Below are 13,764 nucleotides of genomic sequence, written 5' to 3'. Positions count from 1 at the left end.
ACTGTCTTCCGCATCCTGGTTTCATTGAAGAGTGTCTGATGCCAGTCTAATTCTCTCTGATTTGTAGGTAACCTGTTGCTTTCCTTTCTAGAAGCTTTGAGGATCTTCTTTTCCTTGATGTTTAGAAATTTCAAGGGGCTGTATTTAGGTGGAAATATTTTTTATTTACCTTGCTTAGGTTTTCTCTTTGGTTTTTCAGTTCTGGAGTAATCTATTATTTCCTCAATTATTTCTTTCCTTCTCCTTTTCCCTCTTTCAGGTTTTCATACTAGTTGGGACCACCTGGTTGATTTCTAATGTCTCTTAAATTTTCTCTAATATCTCTTAATTTCCATTTTCTGTCTCTAGTTTAAAAAAATTTTCTGCAAGATTCTCAACAACATGTTCTACCCTTGGGTTAAATTTTTAGTTTGGCAGTATTACCTTAATTCTGAGAGCTCTTGTTTTCTGATTTATCCTCTCTCATAGCATCCTGTGGTTTTATGATGATAATATCGTTTCAGATCTCTGGAGGCACCAGAGGCCTCCCTGGCCTTCTGACTAAGGCATTCCTGAAAACATTGGGATAGAGAGTTTCCAGATAGCAGGAGTTAATTTTTTTTTATTACTTTAAATAAAACCTTGGTAAAGCACTCTTAAACACCTATGTAACCATCCACTAACGGTTTCTGAGAGCTGTGAAGCATGTAGTGTATCATTCCTGAGCTATTCAACTTTAAATTAATTAATACCCGTAGTTGGTATTTTGAGTAGTAGGTGTGGTACATTTTCCTTCTGTACCTGAAGGAGTGTGCACTGTTGAAGAGATCTGTTGTAGAGAAGAAGATTCATAATGATGCAGATAGCACTTATTTAACTAAAAGAAAACAAAGAAAGGGAGATTTTAAAAATAGTTCCTCCGAGTTGTTGCCCAAGTTAGGATTGGTGGCGAGGAGGAAGAGGTGAGGCTGGGACGGGTCTCATGGAGGGAGTGAGCTGGTGATCCTGTTGGGACGACAGCCAGGCTGCCCTGGCAGCAGAGCCCACAGCCTCCTGCTTAGATTCTGCACAACTTTAAATGCTTTGAGGAGAGAAGATGTGGAATCTTTAGAGGGAGAATTCAGTTTTGATAATGGTTTGGATAAATGTCTTTAGCAGTTTGGCAAATATTTGGATTGTGAGTTCGGCTAGTAGGGACTCCTGTAACTCAAATAAAACAAATTAAACTGGTGTCTTTTGACTTGTTTCTTCTAGGGCAAGTGGTTCTTTCTCAGGTAGCCTCTTCCCTGTTCTGGTTCTCCTCAGGTCTGGTCCTCACTTGTCCACAGCGCCTGAGCAGGGCGGGCAGGTGCTGCTGTGGGTGCAGCACGTTAGCCCCCGTGGGCCCGGCTCTCGGGAGGAAGCCTGGCATCCTGGCCTTGGGGATGTCAGGGAGCTGGGCTTTCTGCTGGGGAGCAGTGGGCAAGTCAGCCAGCAGGCCGGGGTCCCCTTCAGTGCCAGATGGGAGCGTTCATTCCAGATGCCCAAACCTGCAGCCATGTCTGCTTAGAGCGCAAAGCCTTGGCCTGCTCTGCACGGGGGAGAGGGAGGCCGAGGTGCCCCTTCTTGGTTCGGCTTGTCACACCTGCAGACGCCACTGCATGGAGGCTGGTGGAGCTCCCCTCCGGAGGGCGGTCTGTTGTACACGTGTCCTGAGCCCTTGCTCCGCTTTGTGCTTCTGGCAGGCTCCCAAGGCGTGTGTGTTAAACTGTCCTTCCCTGGAGACAACTGCTGCCTTCCCCAGTCTGCTGAAGGATGGAAGGAGCATTCAGATGCATGGGTTGAGATTTTCGTGGATCTTGGCAAACCCTATTTCAGAATTTACTTTGCCCCCAATGGTGTTTTTTATTTCCCTAGGGCCCTTTTCCAATAACGGACAGGGATCAAAGACTCGAGTGCAAAAGAAAAAAAAAACATGAACTGGTTTCTGAAATAGAAATCCTAGTGCAAATCTTTTGTAGCTGAACTTGAATGTGTAACTTTAAACTTTCCTTTGTTTAAACAGATCATGCTGGAGGGTCTTGAAATCTTTAAAACCAATAAAACCTGCAACTTGAAAACCAGCCTTCTGTAACCACAGTGCCATACACAAATGAGGAATGTACTGGGAACCCCCCATGGGATCTCTCAATTCTGAACCGCCCTGTACCCCAAAAGAGCCCTGTGGGTGTGTGGCCTTCTGAGGCTGGGTGGAAGAGAAGAGCTCCACTGGATGTGGTGAAACACACACACTTCAGGTAGACTCTGTGAGGACCGATGGCTGGTGACTGCCTCTGGGACCGGAGTCGGTGGACAGGGAGACACCTGTCGTCCTGAGTTCCACTTGACAAGCCCCCTTTGGTCAAGGTGTTTTCTGATAAAAGAGGGAGAGTGAAGATTCTCCAAGCAACAGAAGTTGCCAAAGAGAAAAGTAAGAAATTAGACACTTACATTTTACTCTTTTTATGTGGAAACATGTTACTATAGAAAAACCTTAAAAGGTATGTTTGTTACATTATTAAACAGTAAAGAATGAATGGATTCTCAAGCCACTGAATCAGTTAGTGAGAATGGTATGTTTTTAAAATGAATTATTAGATAAATAGGGTTTCTTTGGAATTACATAATTTTAGTAACTCCAGTTCCAAAGAAACGGCAGGTGTAACTACTGCTAAGAAGTATGAAGTCACAGAGCCAGAGAGCCTTTCAAAAAGTCCAGTTCAGTGTTGCACAAGTCCATTTTGTGACTGATAGAGAAATTACAAGTGGGGCAGAAGACCAAGTTTTAAACTTTTAGTTACAGTATAAATTCCAAGTTTTTAAAAGCCTTTATTTTGTGGTGTAAGGTCCAAACTTTCTGTTCTTAATCTCTTAAAATTCTCTTCTCATGGCCCTAATTAAGGGGATTTGCACAGAGTGAGGTAGGCAGAACTTGTAAAGAGCCTGCAACACTTTAATAAATGTTTTCAGGATTTATCCAGGGTAGGAGCAGCCGTGCAGAAGCTCAGTGTTCTGCCTGGGGAGTTTCTCCGTGACCCAGCAAGCAGCTCCTCACCTACACGCCTCAGGGTGTTAAATGGGGGTTCCCTTGGGAATAACAGGCCTGCCTGTGTCTGGTTCAGAGGCTGTTACTGAGGTGACATTTCTCATCAAGCCTCAAGACACTCCCCACTGATGGCATGGAAGCTCCCACAGGTATAGAGAAAGTTAAGAATCGGGAAAGTTATGGTCGGGGATATACAGGGAGCGAGAGAGAAGCCGGAGACCTGCTTAGGACCTTTTTTTTTCTTTTTGAAGCATGGAAAACAAATCTTTTATGTCATTCTGGTCATAAATAAAATTTTAATTAGAGCTGTACGTGCTCAACTTTTCTTTAGTGTAATGAGGCTTGATATAATCTATTTAATGAGGATCTTAGCTTAAGTTGCCACTCAGTTGTGAAATCAAGTAAATGTGCTTAAATTTTTAAAAGTGAAAAACATTGTGAATTGTTTTTGACACATTTACACAGTGCAATTGGGTGTGGCTATCTGAGTCTCAAAGGATAAATTACAGGTTGGCCAAACACAGGGTAGAGCAAAACTACAGGCATGGAAGATGACGGGGACCAGGATCCACGAATGAGCCAGTTCCCGGAAAGCCCGAAGGGCCGCGCCTGTGAGGATAAACGTGTCCACGTCAGTTCTGCCGTGATGCGGGTTTTAACATGCCAGTATATTCCCTGCAATGGATCTGTGAGGGAACAATGGAGCATGTTCCCGAGAAACACCAGGACTGGGGACGACAGAGCATGACTCGCTGTTCACAGCCTCACGCCAGGTGCTTTACACTTAAGCAGTTACAGGAGGACCTGCACAGCAGCCCCCGCTGCCTCTCGGAGCATCAAGTATTTACTGTCTGGCCCTTCTAGAAAACATTTGCTGACCCCTGCGCTAGGTGAATGCAGAAAACCGACCCAGCTGAGCTCAGTAGGAGACAACAAATGCCGCATGCGGCACCCCCACCCCCCCACAGCGTCAGAGCTGAGGCCACCCTCCTGCCACTCTCCACTGTAACAGGCCGCAGCTGTGGTGCCCATGGCCACAGGCAAACTGAAGGTCTTTTTAAAGACAACGTGCTGCATTGTAGTATTTGTAAATTTCTCAGTCATCCAATGTGGGTAAAACTGGGTATTATTTTTGATTAGGTTCTTAATCTTTTTTTAACGTGTCAGAAATTTTGAGGTGGTGCCCCAACCCGATAGTTCCCATAGCCTTGTGGTGTCTAGTGTGTAATTTTGCACAGCAGGGTGGTGGTCAGGAATGGAGATGTTGTGTGACAACAGAACCAACTGCACTTTGAAGGATCTTGGCGATCTGAGAGTTAGACTGGCCCAGGCAGGAAGTAAGGGTCTAAAGTGAGCGTGGGGCAGCATTTAAAGGGGCATTTCAGGGTTAAAGTTGATGTCTTTTAAGGGAATAGATGACATAGGTGGTAGTGCCAGTACTTAAAAAAAAAAAGGACACAGGAGAGGGACACACAATGACTGCTGTGATCTTGTGGTGCGTAGACTTAGCTCTCACTGTGCTGTGAGCTCCTTGAGGGCAGGAGCCGTGGTGTTTGTGCTTCATCTGCATCTTGGGCCCAGATGCCTTCTGTGTTACCCGCAGTGGTGAATGCTGTATGAGCGCCTCCTCTTCAGGAGACTACTCCTTGGTTAGCACTTGGGCCCAAAGCAATCTTAAATAGACCTCCAGGATCTGAATAGAATTTTTTGTTCCATTTTGAAATGGAAATGAAGTCCTACTGAAATCTCTGCAACTTTTCTACCTTTAACACTGTCTAAGTGGAGAAGTCAGCTGTCACTTAAGGAAGTCTATTTTTCAGTATTTTTTTTTTTTCATTTTTATTGAGATTGTTCAGATACCATACAATTATCCAAAGATCCAAAGTGTGCAATCACTTGCCCCTGGGTACCCTCATACAGCTGTGCATCCATCACACTTAATTTTTGTTCAATTTTTAGAAACTTTTCATTACTCCAGACAAGAAATAAAGTGAAAGATGAAAAAAGAAAAAAAGAAAACTCTAATCCTCCCCTATCCCTAACCACCCCCCCCTCAATTGTTGACTCCTAGTATTGATATAGTACGTTTGTTACTGTTTATGAAAAAATGTTGAAATACTACTAAATGTAGTCTATAGTTTGTAATAGGTATATAGTTCTTCCCTATATGCCCCTCTATTATTAACTTCTAATTGTATTGTCATACATTTGTTATGGTTCATGAAGTGATTTCTAGTATTTGTACAGTTGATCATGGACAGTATTTCCTTCTTAATACAAATTATATTTAGAAAAATTTAAGTTGCTTTGGGGCATTTAATTTTTCCATTTTTTTGGGGGGGTTCTAAAGTTGTAGAGATTGGAGACATTTGAAGTTAGAATACTTATTTTTTATTTTTATTTTCAATATTAATACACGGTTCTGAAATAACTTTAATAAAACCCAGATTCAACAATGTAACCCCTCTATAACCAGTATATTTAAAAACCAAGGGGTTCCCTTTTAAGATTACTTAAAGGTGCCACAGATGGCAAAACCAGAGTGGAGGTGATGCAGAATTAGAACATTTTCTGACTAGCTTGTTTCAAGAAGGAAGTTAAATTATGGCACAAAAACTTCACAGGAAACTTTCCCTCCTGGAGTGACACCTTGACATTCCTTAACTGGATACAAGCTCTTTGGCTATAAAACTAAGCATTTTTGAGAGCTGTGTGAACATTTGGGTGGGAACTGAACAGTGATAACGTGACCCTCCGGGGCGCTCCTGCTGGCCTGGCAGCTGGCGCTTGCTCAGGAGGGCGCTCTGCTTGGTTCTTAGTGGGATCGCTGGTGTTTCTTGTTGCTTTCTTGGCCTTCAGTGTCTGGATACTGAGAAAGATCTAGGGTCAGAACTCGGCTGAACATGCAGTCGTCTTGCTAAAATGAGAGAAGACAGTTAACGGTTGATTCTCTTATTTATGGAAGAGTTCTTAAAAGTAAACTAAAGGCCATTAGGGAATCTGGGTTTGCATTTACTTAAAAAGGAACCTCCATATAACCACCTACAAAGGTATCAATTATCTGCATTTACATCAGTTTTTTTTTTTTTTTTTTTTTTTTAAATCTTGTGTGAGAATTCCCATTTCTCTCACAAAGCATAATTCTGGGCATTAGTCCCCTACCATTCTGTAGGCACAAGGAAGGTAAGTTAATTTTTTATCTTTACCTAAAGGAAAACTCAATAATTAAAACTTAACCAAAAACTGAATGACTTGAATTAGTTGCTCAGGTAAGCTCAGGTAATTATTTTGAATGGCTTTGTTTTTCCTTCTGATACTTTTGGAAGACAAATGGCCCCTTTTCAGTTCTATCACAGTGCATTTGTTTTTGCTTACAACAGTGAAACCTTACAGAAATAGGAAATAAAATATGTGTAAGTTAATGTGTACCACTATTTTCCACAAAAAACTATCATATCTGTTGTTTTACAGTTTTCAATTTGCTTCTTTCACTTAAAATATACCTTAAATCCCTATGTGCTGTCATAGAAAAATATCTGAATAGTTACTTGTAAATCTTATTTGAGTAAAAATCATTTAAGCCTGTATTTATCAACTGTAGAAATCGAACAGTATTTACAGGCTCCATTTGGAACTTCTAATTATAAAAGGAAAGACCTGCCATTGTTAGGAAATGAAGAAGATTTTAAGGTAACTACTTTCCCCTTTTCAGTTTTTTTTTTTTTTTTTTACCTCTGGATAGATGCCTATTAATGCGTCGGCTCTGGAATAGAACTCCTCTTTTAGGGAAATGATTATCATCTGAAACTGTTCTCGTGTCTGCTCTTTGATGTAACTTGAAACCTGGGAGGGAAGGAAAAGTACACACTTCACCAGTAAGGAAAGGCCTGATTTTGGGCTCTGGAAACAGTAGTTCTGCTTGTGCCCATTTTAGGAGACAAAGCACTGACATTCCTTTCAGGTAATTCACTAAATCTACCATAACTGCAGAAATGTGACTAGCTCTTAGATTCCACAGTAAGAGGTAAGCAAAAAATTAGAAACCCATTAAACCCACGATCTAAAACTTTAAGAATATTTTTACAAAATAAGGCTCTAACTTAAGATACCGTCATGTGAATATGCAATCAGCTTTTATAACGAATGATAAAGTAAAAACTACCACTAAGATATTTTATTAGCTGTTTCGATAATCCATAACCAAGTCATCTGATCAGGTGATTTAATGGCTTTTTCAGGAAGCTCAGTTTCAAGAAAATGGGAATGAGAGCAGAGGAGACAGTGGGTAGAAATAGGTCTCAGTGAGCAAAGTCTACTCAGAATTTGGAGAATGACGGAAGGAATTAGATTCCAACCATCAAGTCTGACAGGATGCCCACCAGCTCCCTAGGGCTTGAGGGGCCCAGAGTGGGTCTTGTTCCATGTGTTGGTCCTGACTGGACCCAAGTCACTAAGGACATAGGCTTTGGAAGCAGGCTTGGCAGCTTCAGGTGGGGAATGATGAGATAAGATGGTAATCGTTCTTGGCTAAGCAGCTGGGTTCACAGGGGACTCCAGCATTGGAGGTGACCGCAGTAGCTGCTGTGATACAGGCTGAAAAAGGTCTTGGGACGGTGACAGAAGGGAAGAGAGGATGCACAGCTGTAAGGCATGCCTCTGCTTGGAGAGCTGCCTGCTATAAATTATCACAGTAGCGAGTGGGGGCTGCTCTTACTATGTAACTGGTCACTCAATTCAGAATGGAGGGCCAGGAACATAAGTCTCAAAGGGAAAATGGAAATGAATACATGGGATTAACAAATGGGACGGGCACTAAGACAAAGGAGTGAGGACCTAGCGCCAGGAGATGCCACCGACACGAACGTCGCCACTTGCTGAGAACAGAGGCAGGCTCCAAAGATGGATTTTCCCCCATAAAGTATGGGATCCACAGGGCCAAAATTAAACTCTTGCAGAGGACATTTCTCTCAAGGGCAGGCATTCAAGAGAGACATACCAAGATTTTCCTTCCCTTATGTTTTCTTCCCAGCTACCATGAAGTCTGTTGTGGTTTAAGGCAGATTACAGTAATGCAGATCTTGCCTGCCCTTTGTACTATGTTCAGGGGAATGGGGATTTGTTTTCTAAATTTTCTGGCTGTGGAACTGATAGGATATTCTTGTGTGTCCTCACTGTGACATGCTTGAAAAGCAGGACTCTGCAGAGATTTGGGTTAGAAAAATCCAACCTGGGAAACCTGAAAGACTATATTCACGCCATTAGAAGGTACCCCAGGCCACAGTTACTGAACGCCCCTTACTCTCCCAGGCATGTCATGTGAGGCTTGAGATTAAGAAATCAGGGAAGTCTGCTGTGGTGGCTCAGACCTTATTTGGGGCAGACCTCAAAAGGGATGCATCTCACAAGACCAAGGTATAAACCAGAATGCCACTCTGCCAGTTTATAATGCGAACTATATACTGTCAGCCTCCCTGTAAGTGGCCTGGGATGCAGAGCCCGGTGTTTTCTGGAAGGTGGAAGGGCCTGGAATCAGCCAGGGAGTCTCATTCATCCCTGCAGAGGGGCCGTGGCACCAGGAACCTGTGGGCCAGAGCGCCCTCCCCTGGCGGTGGGGAGCACGCCAGCTTTGCCGCTGTCCTCTGCCAACCAAACAACCCATTATTGCACCAGGAACTGATCTGGTTACAGCCAAGCTGTGTGGGCTGCACGCCTGGCTCTTTCAGGTGGCTTTGTAGACCTGTGCACGGACCTTTAAGTGCTCAAACTTAGCTGTCATTGTCTCAAATACTGAAAACGGGCTCCTGTACAATACAGTAATTGGATAAATTTTGGTAAATAAAATTTGGGGGAGCTGAATTTTGAACATTAATTCTTTTGGAATAATTTTATTTAGAGATGCTCTTTCTGGACTTTATTAAACAACTCATTTGACGAATGAAGCCATATCAACCTGTCTGCCATGGGGCCTGCTCTGGGGATCCCCCAGCTCCCAACTCTGGCTTTGGGGAGGAGCAGGCTAGGCAGCAGGGCTGCAGATCCGGTCAGCATCCCGCAGTTCACTGGGGGTCTCCAAAACCTCGAACAAAAACGCTACTTTGAATCATCTTGTTTTTAGATTATTTAAAACTTTAGATTTAAAGCATATTTTAATTTTTAATCAGCAATTATCACTGCTTGCCCCACAACCCTGTTTATTTAGGGTAAACCACCTCTGACTGCAACATGGTCCTTGAATTCTGAAAATTAAAAGCAGAAAGAAACTTACTTTGCCAATATTAGTATTATCCAGGGCTGCATCTACTTCATCTAAAACAAAGAATGGAGCAGGCCGAAAGCTAGAATAAAATTGACAAAGTAAATTACAGCTCTGTTCGTTTTACTGAAGACATGGAGGAGAAGACTAACATTTTTCACAGTAAATAGGACACATACTTTTGGATTCTTTTGTCTAGGTCACCAATGACCTCTAGTTTGCTAAATCCCATGTTCAGTTACCAGTCCTCACCTTTGAGCAACGCCAGCGGGGTCTGGGGTCTGGTTGCTCCTGGAAGCACTCTGTTCACTGGCTTCAAGGATACCCACGGCCCTCTGGCTCCCTCCCCGCTTGCTGCTCCTAGCACTGCTGCACCTCAGCCCCACCCCCCATCTCATTAGCTCCCCTGGTGGTCTCATCTGGTCTCCAGTTTTCAATTACCAGCCATATACTGAGGCTCCAGGCTCCAGCATCTCTCAGATAGTCCCGACTCACCTGTCCAAATGCTTATTCAACAATTCCTCTTGAGTATCTAATAAACATCTCAAACTCATCCCAAACTAAACTCCTCACCTGCCCCTCTGCACCTGCTCCCTCTGTTTTTTGTTCAATTTTGCATGCAGGGGCTTTCCTAGGCAGTGGGGATACAGCACTGGACAAAATGGACAAAACTTGCTGCCTCAAAGATACTTTGTTTCATTTGAGACCTTTTCCAGCTCAGGTAAAGGCAGCTCTTACCACTCTAGTTGACTAGGCCCCAACCATGGTCACTGACTTCTTTTTCACCCCCACACCCTATCTGTCAGCAAATTCTGCCTTTGACGGTCTCCTGTCACCTTGGAGCCACCATCATCTTTCCCCTTGGTTGTTACAAGAGTCTCCTAACCCTCGGCCCCCACTGCCCGCAGCCAGGCAGCCCGCTCTCGCCTCAGGGCCTCGCACTTGCTGTCCCTCTGCCCAGAGCGCTCCTCCTTCCGCTGTCCACATGACTTCGCTCAACTTTTACCTTCCTAAATAGGCCTTCCTGAGTAGTCTTTTTAATATTGCAAACCTTTTCCTGCCACTCACTATCTCCATCCCTGGCTTTTTTTTCGCTCTGTAGCACATTTCCTAATACTCCCTGCATTAGAGAATTCATTTACTAATACACCTATTATCTGTCTTCTCCAACTGAAATGAAATTTCGTCAAGGCAGGGATTTTTGTCTGTTTTCTCCACTGCTGTATCTCCACTGTTTGCAAAAGCCCCAGAAACAGTGAACATTTAATAACTGTGTGCTGAATAAATGGATGGCTGACACCTAGTAACAGCCTTATTCTGCTAAGATGTATTTGACACAGAGATACGTTTAGATCCCTGTGACCTGCTTTTCCCTGAGCCCTCCTGCCTTAACGGTAGTCTCTTTTTCTTTCCTTCTTGAGAACTATAAAATCAGCTACAGAACTCTTTTATGTTTAGCTCCCTGCTCTTGGAAAGAGGCAGGCAGCAGCATGTACACCTTAGATCCACATCTAATACTTTGTTGAAAACTGTTAATTGCCTTAATTTTAGCTCAGGCTTTGCTTCCTGATTTATTTTACAAACAAACAGCATTAACCACTATCATTAGTGGAAATCAGGAAGTTAAGGAGTTTTTTTCAGAAGGAAAACTTTAACATTCTTTACTAACTAGCAGATCTTTGAATATGGACCAGCGAAATAATATGTAAGTTTTTTTGTTTTTGTTTGTTTGGGTTTATTGTTGTTATTGTTTTTTGGCCTTGATGTCACATCTGGCCATTCCAAACATTTCATTGTCTTCTTGCTTTTCTATAAAGCCAGAATATAAATAGCTACTGATAATAATAGAAATAGAATGAAAATCTGTCAATGACTGAACTCATTTTTAGCCTTGCTGTCTAAATTGTTATTGGCCTAAAACTTAACCTGAATTGTCTGGCTGAAGACAATAGTTTTGTATCACATTTGCAAAATATCAGTAAAGACAAATAGTTAATAGATCTTCTGTATGAAGGTCTGTTTGGTTTCTGCCCTGATGCAAGATTTAAGTAATGACCTTACCTGTGCACAGCAAGCAGGAGAGCCAAGGCTGCCACGCACTTTTCTCCCCCTGACAAGTTGTCCATCGGCATAAACCGCTTTCCTGGGGCCACACAATTATAGCTAATTCCCTCCAAATAAGGTTCTTCGGGATTCTCTGGGCTAAGAAATGCCTGAAACACATGTTACTTACTTAGCAAAATCAAAGAGGAAACCAGTCTATTTCAGCTTGGGATTGTGACACTTTAAATGCAAAATACTCTATTAGGTTTTCCTTAATTGTGATGGGAAAATACCAGTGCCTGTAGATAATGTATTTATAATGTACAGGAGGGGGTAGAAGGAACGGCATTCCAACATCCAAGCACCTGACCTTTTCACCAGACTGCCATCCGATCCACAAGTCGTAGAAAAACACCATCCATTTGACTCACTCACTGGTCTGTTCATCAAACATTTGCTGAACACCTGTTCTGGGCCAGGTACTTAGATACAGAAATGATTCCTGCTCTCATGGAGTTAATGGGTTTATTTCAGACTTATATAAGTTATTTTCAGTTGAAATTCTGAATATCAATCCAGGATCATCTCTTAGTTATAAGGAAGAACATGAGATAAAAGCAGGTAACAAGGCCTGATCTGCATCCTTCTTCCACATGTGTGTGCTCTGGATCCCACTAAAGGCCTGGGGGAGCTGTGGCAGCAAGGGACAATCGACCCGGCTCCACCTACCCCAGATGAGCCATTTCCCCCAAATCTATACCACCCTGACTTCACCACAGACACCACCAAGTTCTGACATCAAATTAGTACCAGACAACAATTTCAGAACTGAAGAGGACATGAAAACCAAATGATATGACTCACTCAGTTTTCAGATGAGGAAACAGCCCCAGAGAGGGCTAGGGCTGGCTGGGCGGGCCGACAGTGGGGCAAGTGGGACCTAGACACAGGCCTTGGGCCACCAGCCTGCAAGAACTGATGCTGCCCCTCAGCGGGTCACTCAGGGTCCAAGGTGGTGGTGTTTCATGTCCCACCAGGGAAAAAAAAACACCGTCAATCACACAGAGTCCCCACGAGTATTTGGGAGTGAAAAATACATACTTGGGCACTGCTGTTCCTGCAGAGCTTCTTGTAGATTTGGTCAATTGAGATTGAGACGTGCTCAAAACACTGGCTGAAAAGATCATATCTCCTTTTTTTCACCTGTTCAAACTCTTGCCTACACATTCTGGCTTCCTTTCTGCTGGCCTCAAAAGCTAAGAGAGAATTAATGTTCTTTATTTTGGAGACCACTGAAGGGCTTCTATTATTTAAACTTTAAAGCATAAAAGATTTTAAAAATTGGATTTTGAGTTTGGTTGTCTTGAGTAAATCTATGTTCAAAATACCTCAACTATTATTAACTTCAAGAATATGGCTCTTAAAATTGAGCCCTCTTTCTAGTCAGGCTAATTTCTAATAATGACAAGTTCTTAACAGAGTATTTAACATGCCAATTAGGCTGCTTTGAGAAAAATGTAAGTATTATCTATTAAAAATAACCAGTAAACCTGTTTTTTCAAAAAGGAAGCAACTAGTGCTTCAGCATTAAAAGCACACACTAATGTAGGGCAACAGAGGAAAAATATATGTAATAAAAACAAAGTTGCATCCAGGGGGATTGCTGGAAAAGGCTGCAGACATCAAAACAAGTAACACCCCTGAATACAATCTTAATTAAAGCCCAGTTTCACCATCTGCGGATTCCTGAAACTTGTCTCTGACAGTCTTCAAGTTCTCCAGGGCTCTCAAGTTTGGAGCAGCTGTTTTCAATAAAAGGTCTTCTTCAGATGCTATTTCCTGCAGTAAGAGCCGAAGTTGGGCCTCCACCTCTTTATCTGATGGTAGAGCCTATTAGCGGCAAAGAACAGCAATGATTAGCATGCCTCTTAGATCCAAACTGCGAAGGCCAGGCCCGGCTGAGCCGTAGTCCTCAACCTGCCTGTCTCTTCCTGGGTGCTGTGTGCTCCCAAGAAGCTGGTGTTGAGCCTGCTGCTCTCTGCGAACATGCTGTACCTTGTTAGCTCTTAATCTGGCTAAGCAGCCACAATCCACACACCCCCTTCATTTCTTCAATCATTAAAAAATATTTATTCATCATCTACTATGTATCAGACCCTGAGGACTCAATGAGGAGAACTATTCTGTCCTACGTCTAAGAGTCAGACATACAAATGGGCACTGAAAAGTGTGGGAAGTCTTCTGACAGGGCAAGCACAGGGCACTGCGGGGCAGAGGGGATGGGACCAACACTTAAGCTGAAAGAGAAGGGCTAACCTGAGTGGAGAGGGAAAGAAAAAAGCATTTTACGCATCTCCTTCCAGGAGAACCTTCTTAACCACCCAAAGTGGGTTAATTAATACACGATAAAGGTGACATTTGAATT

At 42.9% G+C, this 13,764-nt stretch overlaps 2 protein-coding genes across 7 annotated transcripts in view; one reads left to right on the top strand and one right to left on the bottom strand.

Moving 5' to 3' along the window:
• FAM118A (family with sequence similarity 118 member A) overlaps positions 1 to 13,764 on the top strand; it is a 39,298-nt gene that overhangs the window by 20,595 nt on the left and 4,939 nt on the right. For 2 of the 5 annotated variants that reach the window (XM_037846365.1, XM_037846364.1), the window contains one exon: positions 2,024 to 2,534. In XM_037846365.1, the coding sequence (XP_037702293.1) occupies positions 2,024 to 2,043 (20 nt within the window). In that variant the 3' untranslated portion in view covers positions 2,044 to 2,534. Of the gene's footprint in view, positions 1 to 2,023; positions 2,535 to 3,508; positions 4,878 to 13,764 lie in introns of those variants that run through there. The other 3 variants (XR_005218387.1, XR_005218386.1, XR_005218385.1) reach the window with 3 other exon arrangements.
• SMC1B (structural maintenance of chromosomes 1B) overlaps positions 5,756 to 13,764 on the bottom strand; it is a 134,888-nt gene continuing 126,879 nt past the window's right edge. Inside the window, exons 20-25 of one of the 2 annotated variants that reach the window (XM_037846362.1) lie at positions 13,073 to 13,229; positions 12,441 to 12,595; positions 11,358 to 11,509; positions 9,309 to 9,378; positions 6,776 to 6,886; positions 5,756 to 5,960 (exon numbers count right to left, since the gene is read on the bottom strand). In XM_037846362.1, the coding sequence (XP_037702290.1) occupies positions 5,859 to 5,960; positions 6,776 to 6,886; positions 9,309 to 9,378; positions 11,358 to 11,509; positions 12,441 to 12,595; positions 13,073 to 13,229 (747 nt within the window). In that variant the 3' untranslated portion in view covers positions 5,756 to 5,858. The remainder of the gene's footprint in view (positions 5,961 to 6,775; positions 6,887 to 9,308; positions 9,379 to 11,357; positions 11,510 to 12,440; positions 12,596 to 13,072; positions 13,230 to 13,764) is intronic. The other variant, XM_037846363.1, reaches the window with a different exon arrangement.

The sequence above is a fragment of the Choloepus didactylus genome, chromosome 8 (genome assembly GCF_015220235.1).
Source record: "Choloepus didactylus isolate mChoDid1 chromosome 8, mChoDid1.pri, whole genome shotgun sequence".
NCBI classification, from domain to species: domain Eukaryota; kingdom Metazoa; phylum Chordata; class Mammalia; order Pilosa; family Megalonychidae; genus Choloepus; species Choloepus didactylus.
This window is presented reverse-complemented; position numbering and strand designations above follow the sequence as displayed.